The sequence below is a fragment of the Cheilinus undulatus genome, linkage group 13 (assembly GCF_018320785.1).
Source record: "Cheilinus undulatus linkage group 13, ASM1832078v1, whole genome shotgun sequence".
NCBI classification, from domain to species: Eukaryota; Metazoa; Chordata; class Actinopteri; order Labriformes; family Labridae; genus Cheilinus; species Cheilinus undulatus.
The window spans coordinates 37,053,114-37,069,234 of NC_054877.1; the positions used below are offsets into that span (position 1 = coordinate 37,053,114).

At 38.3% G+C, this 16,121-nt stretch overlaps 1 protein-coding gene across 2 annotated transcripts; it reads right to left on the reverse strand.

Moving 5' to 3' along the window:
- Positions 1-2,143: 2,143 nt before the first annotated feature.
- On the reverse strand, positions 2,144-15,858 carry yme1l1b (YME1-like 1b). 2 transcript variants are annotated; one of them, XM_041803800.1, is made up of 18 exons: positions 15,690-15,858; positions 13,979-14,113; positions 13,634-13,811; positions 13,297-13,395; positions 12,593-12,693; positions 11,574-11,724; positions 11,402-11,485; positions 10,872-11,024; positions 10,626-10,778; positions 10,176-10,308; positions 8,587-8,649; positions 8,311-8,423; positions 7,423-7,578; positions 6,371-6,522; positions 6,139-6,265; positions 5,932-6,005; positions 5,754-5,840; positions 2,144-3,789 (listed from the first exon to the last, which is right to left on the reverse strand). In XM_041803800.1, the coding sequence occupies exons 1-18, from the start codon at positions 15,714-15,716 to the stop codon at positions 3,646-3,648; spliced, it is 2,130 nt and encodes a 709-aa protein (XP_041659734.1). In that variant the 5' UTR covers positions 15,717-15,858; the 3' UTR covers positions 2,144-3,645. The 2 variants fall into 2 exon arrangements, with proteins under 2 accessions (XP_041659734.1, XP_041659733.1); XM_041803799.1 differs by having other exon boundaries at positions 10,872-11,045.
- Positions 15,859-16,121: the final 263 nt, after the last annotated feature.

The window sequence follows — 16,121 nt, forward strand, 5'->3', positions numbered from 1 at the left end:
TGGCAGTCTTTCTGTAGATGGTGATGCATTCATTGAAAATGTCAAGGTATGAAGACTTTGTTCATTCAGTAAGGTAGACCTGATAGCTACTTGGTTTTAGACATTTTGGTATTTCAGTGCCAGGGTTTGTATCATTCCCCTCTAGACACAATTTTACCATTTGATGCCTACTGGCTTACTGTTGTTTAAACTGACAATACAATAAAGAGCCCCCATTCAGTTTCAACAGACCTAAAACTTGTTGTTTTTAACCTGTCTGAATCTGAAGAAATACTGCTCACCCAGATCTCCTGTTGGTGACTACAGTGAGATACACCAATTAAGGGGGTGGCCTTGAAAGTGGTGTTTACACCACCAAACCAATGGTCACAAAAACATCCCAGACAACTCTGAGGAGTCAGATCTCTGTCTATACTCAGGACACATTCTGGTGACTTCAAACCTAGCATTTTGGCTTGCTACTTCTCATGTGATCATCAAGGGTGGATGTTCATGCAAAGTGTAGCAGGCTCTGTAAGTAGTTGTAAGCCAACACCCCAAACAATCTTTTGTTTATCCCTTACCATAGAATAATGGTTACCAGACATGCCTAATAGATGGATTCATATCCATTACATGGATACATTTCAGAATCATCTGGGAAATTTTCAACACAAAATTGTTGGGAAGATCAGGAATTTTTAAAAAAATTCTTGAAAGATGACTGGACGAACATCCTGTCTGTCACATGCATGACAGGCCAATCAGATCAGCAAGACAACATAAGGTGTAGTAGACATGCAAAGCTCCAGTACTACCCTGAGCTCTACGGGCTAATGCTGCCTTAGCATGTGAACAGCAGAGCTTCACAGTGAAAAAAAATCATGCCAAAGCTGGTCAGGAGACGTGCAAAATCATCTCTGCCAAGACAAGCTTTCAGTGTGGCTCTTCTCTTGTGTTTTGATTAAAAAAATATGGTCCAGTTCAGATTAAATTGCTCCTATACTAAAGCTACATCTAAGCTAATAGCTACCATGGCAGCAGCCTTTGAATAAACGGACAAACATGACACATAATGATTGCAAACTTATGTCGAAGCAAGCCAGGAGAAGAGCAAAAACATCTTTTTTGTCATTTAAAGCTTTCAGTGCAGCTCTTTGCTTGTTACATAAAGAAATGTCGTGACATAACTGCCGCTATGGCTACATCCGAGCTAATCATTCCACCAGCAGCCATACCCACTCACACTAAAACTAACACCTTCCACCCAAACCCATGCTGAGGCAGGTCAGAAGGAGGGCGAAAACATCTTTGCTGACTCATCTGTGTTGATTTTTGCTCTTCATTTTATGCAGAAACATGGTCCAGCTCTGAAAAAACTGCTATATCTGAGCTAATCCCTGCACTAGTGGCAGTCATTGCTATGAGCTTTCAGTACGACTAAACCCTGTCTGTAGCTACCTCCTAATTCTCTTCAAATGATGCTGAGCACAAATGTTGTAGATTAAAGCTTTCAAGATGGATTTGCCTGCATGACAGGCAAATCCATCTGCTTTGCAAGGTTAGAATAATGGTGGTCACAGCTTTATGTTCTCTAGCAAAGAGACAGCACTGAAACAAAGGTTTAAAGATATGTCTGGTAAAATGAGACTTATCATGACCTTACCCCAATCATATAAGGTAGGTGAGCACTGGAAACCAGAGGAAATTTTTTCCAGCAAAGCTGGACTAATCAAAAGAAAAAATATGAAAACATACTTCTGTTAATCTTTGATTAACATGCAAACCCAACAAAGTCATGGGATACAAGTTGCTTCAAATGTTGGCTGTAGCCTTTCTTACTCCAACAGCAAACAGCATCAGCACTCCAGCTTTCTGCCTCTGGTGGTTGGTGTACATTAGCCCCCCCTACAGGCCTGGAGACATTTGTTGTGATGACTGGCTATGAGAGTTTTTCTGTTGCATTTTAACTTTTTTGTGTCATGTATCTGCAAATATTTGGAGTCATATGGTTTTAATGAAGTTGTTTTCATTTTAAGTTGTTGAATAATTAACAAATAAGAGCATTGTTGGGAGGATTTGTTAAATGTTTGTTTGAATTAAATTAACATATCATGAATGTTTGACCCCACAAACAAAAATAAAATCTACATGTTTTTCTTTGGGATACTTTATTTATTTCATCTGCACCAACATTCATCAACCATTGCCATCACATTGTTGCAAGACTTTGTCAGTCGCTGGTAGACAGCTATTTCATGTGTTCACAGCATAAAAGCATTTACTATACATCTATATACAATAATCCTGCTAACTACATCCCATCATATGTACAACTTAAAATAGTTGGAAGGCCAATAACAGGAGATTTGTCTTTGAAGCAAAAGACTACGTTACCACTGTGGAGTTCAATGTTTGCTAGTTGAAATCTTGACAGAAGATTCCCACTAGCATTGAAGGTTTCAAAAATACTGTTTAACTGCAACTTTTTGTTCAAATTGGACGCTTTATTTAGCATTGGGACATAAGGGAATCATATGTAAAATACTGGAGGTCACTTTCCAAATTAGACATGTTGCAGCTTGAATTCCTTTCAGCACCGAGCAGGGTCTGAAGGACTTGAACTTTCTTCCCCTGCATGTTCAAATGAGCTGAAACAGAGACGTGCAGACCACCCAATGCGACAAATCTCTGCTTAGAAATGAGGACCAAGTAAATGGAAAATTACCGCCAGAACTGGTCATGTTTTCCATCTGAATAATCTGAAGATCGACAGTCTTTAACCCGCTCATTTGCAAGAGAAAAAACTGTATTTCCTCAGCTGTATTCAGATTTTAAGTAAATGCCAACATTACATCTTTAAAAGTCTAATGGTTCAAGTGCTCGATCATTACACAAACCCAGCGTGATTTTGTGACATGCTGCAGCAGCTTTTGATCCATCTGTACACACAGTAAAATACATGAAGAGTTCACAAGTGCATTGTCAATTTGTACACTTACCTAAAGTGCTTAGACATTATAGTTTAACTTTATACACTTCCTACTTCAGAAAGAAAATTACACTTAAGAGTACATTCCCCAAAAGGCCACCTTTAAAATGAGCAGCAAGGATTGATGCAGTGGGATAAACCGGAAAGGAGGGTGTATGTGTGTGATATTCAAATCATTGCAGACAAAAAAAAAAATCAGGAAAACAGTTGAAATCAAGTTAAAGTCTATTTTTCCTTACAACTTGGAAGCTCTTTGGATTTAAGTGGCATTGAAACCAGGTTTAAAAGAGAGGATCTCTAAAATAATTTGAGCTCATTTCAACTGTTTTTTAAACATAAAGATGGAGCCAGTTACTTTAATCATTTAAGGGCATTACATTCACTCTCTAACCAACTAGTAACCTGTGAAAAATTAGCAATTTAACCAGCCCATGAGAATTAATCTCTGTCAAGTACACCTGCTTACCTCTGAACACAGGAAATGTCTGAAAATTGATGTTTGGCTTTCATTTCACAGCACTACTTATTCAGAAATATGGGTGAGATAAATAAAGTTGACAGCATGAAGATATAAACAGTCCCATACACCCCTTCTCTGATTTGATGCTCATGACCTGAGTCCATCCCTCCTTCCTCGACCCCTGAGCTCTTAAAATCCGTTGTCCTTGCTACTTTCATCTGCTGTCGAGTGTCTTTCCCTCCAGGACCAGCTGGATCTCTTTGGCATCCAGAGTCTCGTACATGAGCAGAGCTTCAGCCAGGTTCTTGTGCTCTTTGGTGTGAGACTTCAGCAGGGCTTTGGCACGCTCATAAGAATCCTGGAGAAAATAAGAGGAGCAAAGGTTAGGTTTATATTGAGGCTGAGTAATTAGTCAGAATTTAATTTAGATTAATTCACAATATGGCCTTCTGCAGTTTTTAAACTGCAGAGGGTTCAATATTTATTTTACCTTAATTATAATAAGAGAAACGTAAAAACAATGATTTCCTTCAATAAAACAATTACTCATACTCTGTTTGCAATATGAGGTAAAATGATTGCAATTACATATTTTTTCCAAATCATTCAGCCCTTCTTGTTATTGACTTTCATATTGATGTTTATGCCTCATTTTGTCTGGCAGAGCTTTTTATGTTGTCATGATGATCACATTCAAGGGTGAAAGTTAAACAAATCAATGCATTTACTATTGTGGTTGAAGTAAACAAATACAAGCATGTAATTCATATGGGTTTATGAATCATCTTACGTAATTATAACAAACATTACTTTCGAGAAGTATTCAGACCCCCTTCACGTTTTACAGTTTTGTCATATTGTATCCTGGTGCCACAGTAATAAATACTCGTTTTTTATTCTCATTCACCTATGCTCAGTACTTCATCATGGCAAAGTGAAAACAATTTTTTTTTCTTTTTGTTGTTTTTGTTGGGTTTTTTTTGCTAATTAATCACACTGACATAAGTATTCAGAGGCATTCTATTGAGAAGTGTGTGCCTTTCCAAATCCTGTCCAATCAATTTAATTTACCACAGGTAGACTCTAATCAAGGAGTAGAAACATCTCATCAATGATCAAGAGAAATGGGAGGAACCTGAGCTAAATTTCAGGAGTTTTTGCAAAGGGTCTGAATACTTCTGTCAATGTAATATTTCAGTTTTTATTTTTATGCATGTGCAAAAAAAAAACCTTTTTTTTTTAATTTGTCATGATGGGGTTCTGAGTGTTGATCAATGAGGATAAAAGTTTTTTTTTTTTGACTGTAGCACCAGGCTGCAATGTGACAAAATTCAAAAAAAGTGAAAAGAGTCTGAACACGTTTTTGAAGGCGCTGTATAGGCTTGCCTACAGGAAGAAACAGTTTATTTGTAATCCATCCAATACTGTGGTTAGTTAAAATATAGAATAATTTATTACTTGTGTTTGCTGAAAATTCAAAAAGACGAGGATAATACAAATAATTGTATATCAAACGACGAATGCAATATTGCATTTATTTTCAAAATCATTAAGCCTAATTTTTTATATTTTTGAATAAATTTTTTATGATGCAATGCATTATTAGATTTATGGATAAACAAAAGGAAAAGTCTGTTCCCTTTGAAGTTGAGTCATTATGTAAAATGTGAAGAAAAAATTAGAATGTGAGGATTTTTAAAACATGGATATTTAATTGAAAATAGGAAGAAGAAGGCAGATTTTGAAACTAAAGATTTATTTACAATTTTTGGACATTTGTGCACCCATTTTATATTCAATGCCAGCTTCATATGGCAACAATCCCATCTTGGATTCTCAATTTAATATTAAAGAACAAATGACACAAATTAAGACAGACTCTGCCTCTCTGGGAGGCTTTCACTAGACCCAAATTATGTCACTAACCTGATGTTACTTTTGAGATGCTTGTCTGTGTTTACTCTAAGCATTTCAAAACTGTTCTAGTCCCCTTTTGCCACGTTCCTGACTTTTTTGAAAGATGTTTGCATAAAATTAAAATGGACAAATATCTTTCCGGAACTAAGAAATTGCTCAGTTTCTGTGTTTGATATTTTTCTTTATGCTATTATAATTAAATATCAGGTTTTAATGTTTTGAAAATCATAAGATTTTGTTTTGGACAACACCCAAGCCTTTTGGGAAATAAGGTTGTATTTACAGGGAAAAACAAGTAATTGAAGGGCAAACAGACAAAGACAAAAGCTGCACTGATACATTTTTTTCAAACAAAATGGACATATATAAAATGGTTCAGATGTGCTCAAATATGATTCCACAAACCTTCAATAAGACCCTGACTTCGTGTTCCACTGCTGCCTGTGTCTCTGGGCTCTGCGCTGCCAAGTCAGTGTAGGTCATGACACCCAACTAAGGAGGCAAAAGGGAGAAAGAAATGCATCAATGCCAAGAAAATTATACTAGAACATGATAAAGAACCTTATCTTTTCAGGAAGTTTACCTTTTCACACATTCCAAATCTGGTCACCATCATCTTAGCGATCTTTGTGGCACTGTCAAAATCACTTGATGCACCTGGAGAGGAAGAAAATATGCACTGAAAACATTGCCCTTTTACATTCAAGCATATTCTAAAGAGATACAATCAAAATGGCTTTTTTTCCTAGTGGGCCCTATCGTTTAGCACACTTTAGGGACTCCTTCTTACCTGTTGTGATGTACTCATGGCCAAAGATAATCTCCTCAGCTACACGGCCGCCCATACTGACGTCCATCTGGGCTAGAAGCTGAGAGCGCGTCTCACTCCAGCGATCATTCTCAGGGAGCATCGACACCTGACGAAAACAGAAAAAGACTTTCATCAATGTATAGTTTTTTTATAATCCAATGCCATAGATTAAATTCTCAGAGTTTAAACCCTCTAGCTGAGGTTTCCTTACATGTCCCAGACTTGGGCCTCTGGGCATAATGGTGGCCTTGTTAATGGGCATGGCATCTTTGGTGTAGTAAGCTACAATGGCATGGCCTGATTCATGGTATGCTGTGATCAGCTTGTTCTTTTTGTCGATTTCTGCACTCCTTCTCTCAGGACCTGCAACAGAAGAGGAACAAGAATGGATAAAATGATTTCACTGAGACAAAGGAGGATTAGGATGCAGACAAAAGTCATAAAAAGACTGTTGCTGCATGCTAAATATGGCAGCAGCGAGTTAGTCTAGCCATAACAGGCAGCATGTAACCATGCAAAAGCAAAGCATACCTTATCAGGACAGGTTTAATGATGTGCAGCTTTTCATTACAATTTTCAATGTCAAATATTATAACAACAACAATAATAATTGTCAAATATGTTTGATTTAAGTCATGGAATCTTCACCATTCTCCTTATTCATTAAGTTGTTATTAAATTGATAGTTTTTGCACATAATCTATCATTAGACATTATCAGACATGACATAACAGTGTCATTCAGAGAGGTGTTTGTGGCAATAAGACTTTGCCCAAAGGCCCGCACTGGATACTGATCATGCCCTGACTGGGATTTGAACCTCTGATACCCTGTACCTAGTTCAACATTTAAACCACTGACCAAAATTGTGAATTGTGTTCTGTATTTATCAGCCTAGAGAATAATCCAGAGAGAAAGGGATTAAAGCTAGTCTTAGACTTTCTTTGGTAAACATAAAGGAATAGGACTTGATAACTTGAAGATGTTCAGTAACTTTTGGTTCACAATGAAAATAAGAAAAAGGCAGAACACAATCAGAACAGGAGCAGTGGGTATTGCAGCGGTTTATATGACAGTTATGATATGGAAAGATTGATTTGTGAGTAAAGAAGCAGAGCCTTGTTCAAATAGCATGTTTTGAATAAGTAACAGGTTCTCTTGAAAAGTTTAACCATATTAGAACAACTACAACAATAAAAAAGAAAGAAGAAAAGAAAGAAAGTATCTCTATTAACCTAATGCTAACTCATCCATGCCACTCACCCATGAGGATTTTGTCTTTAGCGAACTCCAGCTCCTTCATAGTGACCATGTCTTTGCCATCGACTGCTGCCTTTAGAGCGGCCTGGTTCACCAGATTTTCCAGGTCAGCGCCTGAGAAGCCCACCGTGCCCCGGGCAATAATATTGGCCTCAATAGCTGCAGACATGACATGCAAAATCAATACAGATCTCAATAACAGGCACTTTTGGCTACAGATCGGGTCACTGCCAAAGTAGATTTATTTTTTAGAATCTTGATGATTACAGCCCTCAGCTCACAGGAAAAAAGTAACTCAAATTTTTACCATATTGTGGATTTATTGTGTATTACTGTGCTAGAATGGCCTGTACCCCATAGAGAATCCATGTGGTATTGTCAAGAGGAAGATGAAAGAGAACAGACACAATACAGACAAACTGAAGGCTGCTATCACAGCACCCTGTGCTTCATAACACCCTAGCAGTGCCACAGGCTGATTGGCTTCATGCCTTGCTGCATTGATGGAGGACTTTGTGCAGAAGGAGCCCTAACAAAGTACTGTGATCATAAATGTACACAGTTCTTCATAAGATCAACATTTCTGTATTGTAAATCCTTAATTTTACTGGTGTTCTAATTTTTGAGGTAGTAGATTTTTGTGAACTGTAAGATGTAATCAACAAAATAGTACAAGAACTCTTCAAATACTTTAATTAGTGTGCATGAAACTATAATATATGGAACTTTCACTTCATCAATTAAATTATGGGAAAAATTAACATTTTGAGATGCACCTGTTTAGTTAAGAGTCACTCTACAGTGTAGTTTTAGAAACACAGATGTGCTTTCAGGCGCCATTACACAAGTGTGGGTTTAAAATATCACATTACATACTAATAATAAACATACATGGATCCACTTTGATCTTCTTCAGATACCAGTTGAGGATCTCTGTGCGTCCCTTCACGTCTGGTTTGGGGACAGTCACCTGCATGTCGAAGCGTCCTGGGCGGATCAGGGCGCTACAAAAGAGGAACAGTGATTTAATAAAACACTCATTGTCTGTAAACAACTCACAGCTGTGACTGTGAGGGGTATAAACCTTGACATTTGTAAACGTGCACAGTCAGCTCTGACATTTGAAAAGGCTATAACAGGCTACAAGAGGTGCAGAGGTAAACATACTTATCCAAAGCCTCAGGGAAGTTTGTTGCTCCAATGATGATCACTCCTTCGTTTGTTTTAAACCTGCAAAAAGTATTACAAGGTACATGCTATAATTATCACAGGCATTTGCAATGCAGTAAATCTTGTCTTTCAAGATTCATATTTTGAGCCACAATAAAGTTCATTAATTAAGGTGTCAAGGTCTTGAGCAACAATTATATGTAGTGTATTCACTTGCCTTCAACATGCCTTTTTAGCTGCAGTTGCAGTGATCAATGCATAAAAGATTTCAGGAAAAATAAGCTCATCCAGTGATTCTCTGTTTGTGAAAGTGTTCCAATTTACTGTGTCACACTGTGTATAAAGACGGTCAAAATTTCCATAACTTTATACATCACACTGATTTGCATGTTAAAATGATACAATCTCTGTTATGTCCACTAGTACCAGCCCTAGCCATGCAGTCTCCATTTACAAACATTTAAAATAGAAAATGGGCCATGGTGAAGAGCTCAGTGACGTCAAGTGTGGTACTGTGATGCATGCCACCTTTAAAATAAGACAGTTTGTGAAATTTCATCCCTGTTGGATACTTCACAGTCAAATGCAAATGATTTTATTAGAATGTGGAAGTGTTTAGGAACAACAGCAACACAGCCATGAAGCGGACGACTGTAAAATGCCAGAGGGGGGTCAACAACTGCTAAGATGCATGGTGCATAAAAGTCACTAACACTCTGCTGATTCCAAATGAAGACTTCTGAACTTCCACTGACATTAATGTAAGGAACAGTGTACAGTGGGAGCTTCACATCACCAAGTCCAATGCCAAGCGTCAGATGGAGTGGTGTAAAGCACACTGACACTGGACTGTGGAGCAGTGGAAACATGTGGAGTGACAAATCCCATTTTAGTTTGTCAGTCAGATGGGCGAGTCTGGGTTTGGTGGTTGCCAGGAGAACGTTACCTGCCTGGCTGCATTGTGCCAGCTGTGAAGTTTGGTGGAGGAGGGATAGTGGTATGGGGCTGTTTTCAGTATACCAAGACATTTTGGACCATGCTATGCCTCCAACTTTGTGGCAACAGTTTGGGGAAGGCCCTTTTTTATTCCAACATGACTGTGCCCCAGGACTATGAAGGCATGATTTGATGAATTCGGTGTGGAAGAACTTGACTGGCCTGCATAGAGCCCTGACCTCAACACCACTGAGCACTTTTGGGCTGAAGTGGAGATTGCGTGCAAGGCCTTCTTATTCAACATCAGTTCCTGACCTCATGAATGATCTACAGAATGAATGGGTACAAATTTCCACAGAAATTGAATACTTTAGTCCATAAAAAATATGTTAAACTAAATCATTACTGCATGTATCCTAAATTATAACCCATATTATGCATTGGTCTTTATACTGCAAGGCTTATACAACTGCTGATAAATGTAATAGAAGTCATTCTTTTAATCTATACCACCAACCCTTTCTGTACACAAGCATTCAAAACCAAACAAATTTCCAGGAGGTCAAAAGAAGGAATCTTAATTTGAACATCTGCTTTATCATTGCAATTCTACATGTAAAACCATAAAGAATAATTTCAGAAGTTTTTACCCATCCATCTCAGCAAGCAACTGGTTGATAGTCTGTCTGGAGTAAGGGTGCATAGGAGACTCAATCCTTTTCCCACCCACACTGTCCAGCTCATCAATGAAGATCACACAGGGAGCGTTGGCTTTAGCCTCCCCTATAGAGAAAGCAGAGGATATGATACTGAATATTTACAAACGTAACACTATATTCAGCAAAATCTTAAGGCCCTCTTTATAGGAAAATTGACCTTTAAACACTTTAGTGGCTTGAAACATTTTGGCATATTTTCATAAGTGTAGCCCTGAGGAAACAAAGCCTGTATAACAACCCCTCTAACTGCCTTAGACCTCTTTAATAGCTTTAAGTTGGATTCCCTTACTAAAAAAGCACAAGAGAGATGCTTTTTGGCATTTTTCCACACCTATGCAGTACTTCATGCATCATTTTTTAAAATAATAACAATAATCATACTGAAAAGGTTTCTGATGCGGCTGGCTCCAACTCCCACAAACATCTCGTCAAACTCAGACCCAGAGGCATAGTAGAAGGGCACGTCGGCCTCTCCTGCCACTGCTCTGGCCAAAAGAGTCTTTCCAGTCCCAGGAGGACCAACCAGCAGAACACCTGAGGGAGGAGGAAAATGGGAATCATCTCAGAAGTCATCCCGTTGTTACACAAAAATCCAGTTTAACATGTCGTGTGAGAGAGGACTCCAACCTTTTGGCAGCTTTCCTCCCAGTGCCGTGAACTTCTGTGGGTTTTTAAGGAACTCCACCACTTCCTGCAGCTCATTCTTTGCTTCTTCTACCCCTTTGACGTGCTCAAACGTCACATTTTTCATCTGGACTGGATCCACCGCCGAGTCCAGGCCTGTTGTGGTTCGGAACCGCACTGTCCAAAATGGTTAGATTAAAGCTCGAAATCACACCGCATGGCACGGATTATGAACTCACACACACATGCTGCCTGTTATTGAGCGTTATCTGAACCACAAATAAGTTAATGAGTTAATATTTTCATCCTGCAGGTTAGAACAACTTGTTATCTGCAGAAAACAGCTGTTATACCAAGCGTAGTTCTTTTTTTATGTTATTTAATGCATTCATTATTTCAGCAGATGGATGTTAGCTTTTTTATAAGAATATGTTATTGTATTAAAATGTTAACATCCTGCAAATATATTTCATGTACATGAAATAATTACATGAAATAAGGAAACAGCTCTTAAGTAGAAAAGGAGCCTTTACCCGATATGAATGGGGTCTTTGAGATCCCATACAGCCCCACGAGAAGCAGCACGAGCAGGATAAGACGAGTCCTCCGAAGAGAATCTGATCAGGTGGAGCAGAAAAAACTTAACATCAACATGGTGTGATGCTTAATACAGCTCTAGTGCAGTGTTTTGGCATTTAACCATACCTTGAGTGCGCTGTGTCAGGGCTTGAGCTTTCAAGAAGCCCTCAGCGAAGCCCCTTTTGAATGCATCCTGCTGTCCATCAGGTATGTTCTTAGTCTTCAAAAGGCTGTCCAGACTTTCAACCTCTAAGCCCTTATCACGTGACAGAAAACCCTGCAGTGCAATTTTAAGATTGGTCAGAAGAATTCACACAGCCAGAGAACTGCTTAGTTTAATCTCACTGGACACAGAATCACAGACAAAAATGTAAAAAAAGAAACAAAACAAAAAAAAAAACAGGGGTTTTGGTTCAATTAAAGCAGCAATACGGGATGAGGGATGGGGTAAAAAAAAACATAAACAAATACTGTTTGTTGAGATTGTTTCGTAGAGATTATTAAGCATGTGCATGAAAACACTATTTAAGTTTTTCAGTAGGAATTTCATGATCAAGTTGTTTTCTTTGCTGCCATTATCAATCATCTATAAGCCTATTTATCTGGCAGGTGATCTGTTTTGGTGATCAGCAACTAGGATTATTTTCAATCTACCTATCACATATTTTTAGTGAAAAAAAGCCTACAATGATGGTTTGCAAAAAAAAATCAGGGCATCTCTGTTTTTCAGCTGAGAGGCTGTTTAGTACATCTCATAACAATCATGCAGATCAGAAATTGACCTTTTATTAAACCCTTTTTCAACCAAGAATATTTGCAGTGGTCAAGGGGTACAATGATGCACAAATATTTCAAATGAGGTACAACATTTTAAAAAAAGGTTGTGGACCCACTGCACAGCACCAAATGTCTGCTTTTGCTCTTGTTTTGTGTATTTATTTCACATCAGTTCAAAATTTCAGCAGGCCAGAGGTCAGGTAAAGATGTTGCAGGCAAGGCTTCACTTAAATGTTACAACTTTAAGCCTGTGTTTTAGGGGTATTATATAAAGCATGTTAAGAACATGCTTAAAGAACTAAGTCATTCTTTGTACCCATAGCTTGCGTAGGGATTTTTACTAAAGCATGCAAAGCATGTAAACTTACCTTCATAAAGGATGGTGTGAACTCCAGTGGACGATCAAGGCCTGACTGCAGTCTTCTGGTTTTGCTCCTTAAAGTTTTGAAGCCTCTGCTCTGGACCAAAACTACAAATACATATGCAGCAAATAAAAAAAAAATAAACAGCTGTACAAAACCATGAAACTTTGCTGGATTAGTTTACATAAAATACTGCAGTGTGTGAACACATAGGCTGTTACAGGTGCATTCACTATAGCCATGTTAGAATAGGAAACCAATCATATCAAGAAAATTTCTTAAAGAGTAACAAAACCTCAAACCCACTTCTTCAGCTGAAAACCTACTGATGTGTTTATTTGGTAAGCTCAGTCAACATTTGAGCATAAAACAGCTGAAGCATGGCTGCAACAGTTTTTTTCTGGTGGCTGATCTGATGGCATTTGGTTCCAGCTTTTATGACCATAGAGCTCAACTGTGACAACGCACTTTTTTCAAAACCACTGAATTCAGAAGACGGCTGATAGCGAAAATTTGCAGTCAAGGAGGTCAACCAATCAGAGACATAGTGGCACTATGAGATTGTGTAGTGTAGTAAATGAATAATTCAAGTTATTTTTTTAATAAAACGATGTCGATACATATAAACTTATGTGAATTCTAAATAGCAACTAAAAGAAAGAGAAAGCGTTCGATTGGTTGACTGTTATATGCCTCTGATTCATACATGCCTGGCCAGTATTGTAGCTCTGTGCTCACACATTGAAGAGGTGAAGGGTGCTGCCGGATAAAAACCTGGGCTGACGCTGGCATCCCACCACATGAGAAGCCTGCAATAGAGAACAGATTAGTAGTATTAGTCTTATTACTCTGAAACTTAAAAGTTAACTTTCAACTAGTAGCTAAGCTCCTCTAAAAGGTAAGCACAACTGTGTGCAGCCAAACTCAGACCATGTTTAAAATGACTATGCAATATATATGATGGTTAGAACAAAAACCTTCTACTAACACATATTCTAGGTGTGCATATATGTCTTACAGCAAGGAAACAAAAATAACCATTCTCACCATGCTTATTGTAGAAAAAGGAGTGAGTAGATAAATGTGAGGTCCTCCAGGCTGTCTGTCCACCCAGTGCAAGTGGCGCCTCCTGTGGACTCAAGTCTGGGAACACACTGTTCACCAGCTCATCCAGCTGCTGAGCTCCCAGGTCTGATAAGCCGAGCTCACGCAGGTTCCACATGGGCTAAACACACATACATTACACTATTATGTGCATGACTTTACGGAAAAAGAACTTGATTTCACTAAACAAGTGTAGCATAAAATAGGAGAGTGGAAACAACGAGTGCAGTGTCTCATACTTTCTCTAACTTGATACAGCAGATCATGCCTAAAGAGGACATACTGTACCTCTGTGCAGCGAAGGTCTGAGGCTGAGACATGCTCCTTGTGCTTTCTTGATTTGCAGCTGACACTGCTGCTGCTGCCCACTGAGCTCTTCATCGAGTGGAGGACATTGATGAGATGGCTGAGAGGCACAGTCACCTGTGATCACATGGCATTAATCAGCGAGTGGCAAACATTTATTAGCTCACTCATGGAGACTCTTAGCTACAGATGAGGTACTTTGAAACTTTTAAAAATGTTAAATACTTTCATATTCTAAAACAATAAAATCTCTGATATCTTAATACTCAATAGTACTGAAAAGAATCAGAGTTTCAAAGAACATTCAGATCTTACAGAAGCTACAGAGCTACAGAAACAGTGATTGTGAAGATAAGAACCAATACCAATGTTTGACAACGTTTTGCTGATGCCAATACAAGTGTTTATTTCAGTCACTTCTGTTGGTGTAAGACCCCTAGTGTGCCAACAATTTCTCTCTCATTTGACAATGAAAACAGATTAGAGTTTGTTCAACAGGTTGTTTCTTCTGCACTGTAAAAAAAAGTATCCTTTCCTTTGATTAAGCAGCTAGATATCTCAGATAACAGCATAAAAACTAAGGATGCATGATATTACCTGTATATATGTATTGGCAGATATTAGCTTAAAAAGTGAATTATTGGTATCAGCAAGTAACATTTCTGCTAATATTTACAACTGATATTTTAATAAAAATCAGCTGTAAATACTGGCCGTACAAACAAATAAGTTAGTGAAGGTTGGCCCAACGGACCTACAACAGCTAAAGTCTTTGTCTTTTTTCATTTTTGATCATTCCTTACTCTTTAGAGTGTGATTTTAAGGACTGAAAATTGTTCATTTCTTCATCCTTCATCCTTGAATCGTGTGTTGTGGACTAAAGTTTTGGGTCTGAACTACATCTATTCATGCCACAGTATTTGCCTGCAGATATAGGCCAATACTGACGTAAAACGGATGTATTTGTACCACCATAACGAGAAATGCTTCATATTTGCAGGTTGATTTATACTGACATTTCACCAGTTCTTAGTAAGTCTCAAAAAGACACAAAACTGGTAGAACACTCCTGAATAATGCATACACAGCATAAAAACATTGTGTTCCTAAGCAATTTAGACAACTAGTACCTGCAATTTTTGGCAGTGAAACAAGAAACAACTAGAAGTGGAGTGTCTAAAACTTCCATATTGTTGCTATGACACCGGTTCAGGTATCAATATGGCTCAATACCGTATTGGTTTAAAGTTCTAGTACCGTGACAAATCTTACGTGGCTCACATTAAAAAAGTAGTCACTTAGAGGAACCAGAGATTTATCTTTGAGTTAAAGTTCTGTTTCTAGAAATATACATCAGTAATCAGTCATTTACTATTGTTTCAGACAGGTAAGGACACACTGAACCCTCAGCAGGGCAGAGCAGCGATGCTAGCTAGCTAGCCGTTACTTATCACACTGGCTGCGACGCAGTCTTTATTTCGCTTTGATAATGGTTACATAAAAAGACAATAACCAATAAGCCCAATAATGTACACAGAAGTGTAATGGGTTAAATAAATAAAAACAATTTAAAACTGTCTCATTAAAGAACAAGCTAAGGTTAACTTAGCTACCTAGCAGGTTCAAATGAACGGAGTGACCAAAACATCAACAATGCTAACGTTAGCTTAGCCTACCGCTTCTTCATTCTTACCTGTGGTTGGACGGTGAAAGAAAACATCTTTGATTCTCAGGGGTACTAAACGTCCGTGTTGTCACTGAAGTTACACGAGCCACCCTGTGAGTTTTGGTTCTTTCACGGCAGCAGACATAGCAAGTCAAACTGCGAAGTTCAGCGGCAGTCTGACAGCTGACAACCCGGATATGACGTATGCCGTAATGCGACAAATTTCGTGTCGAAATCTTTTCGCTCGAGTCAATGTTTCGGTGAAAACAGCCACCATGTTATCTTGTGACTTTCAGCCAAATGCGTTTGCGGCTGTCGCAGCACATGTTGGAAATTCTAGTGTCCTCGTGAATGCCTCTTTGATTACTTTTTTAAATAAACACATCCGATAAGGATGTTTTGACATGATAACGAAGAAGCAGACAAAAAGACCCTTTAAAATATCAAATAGTTGCTGTC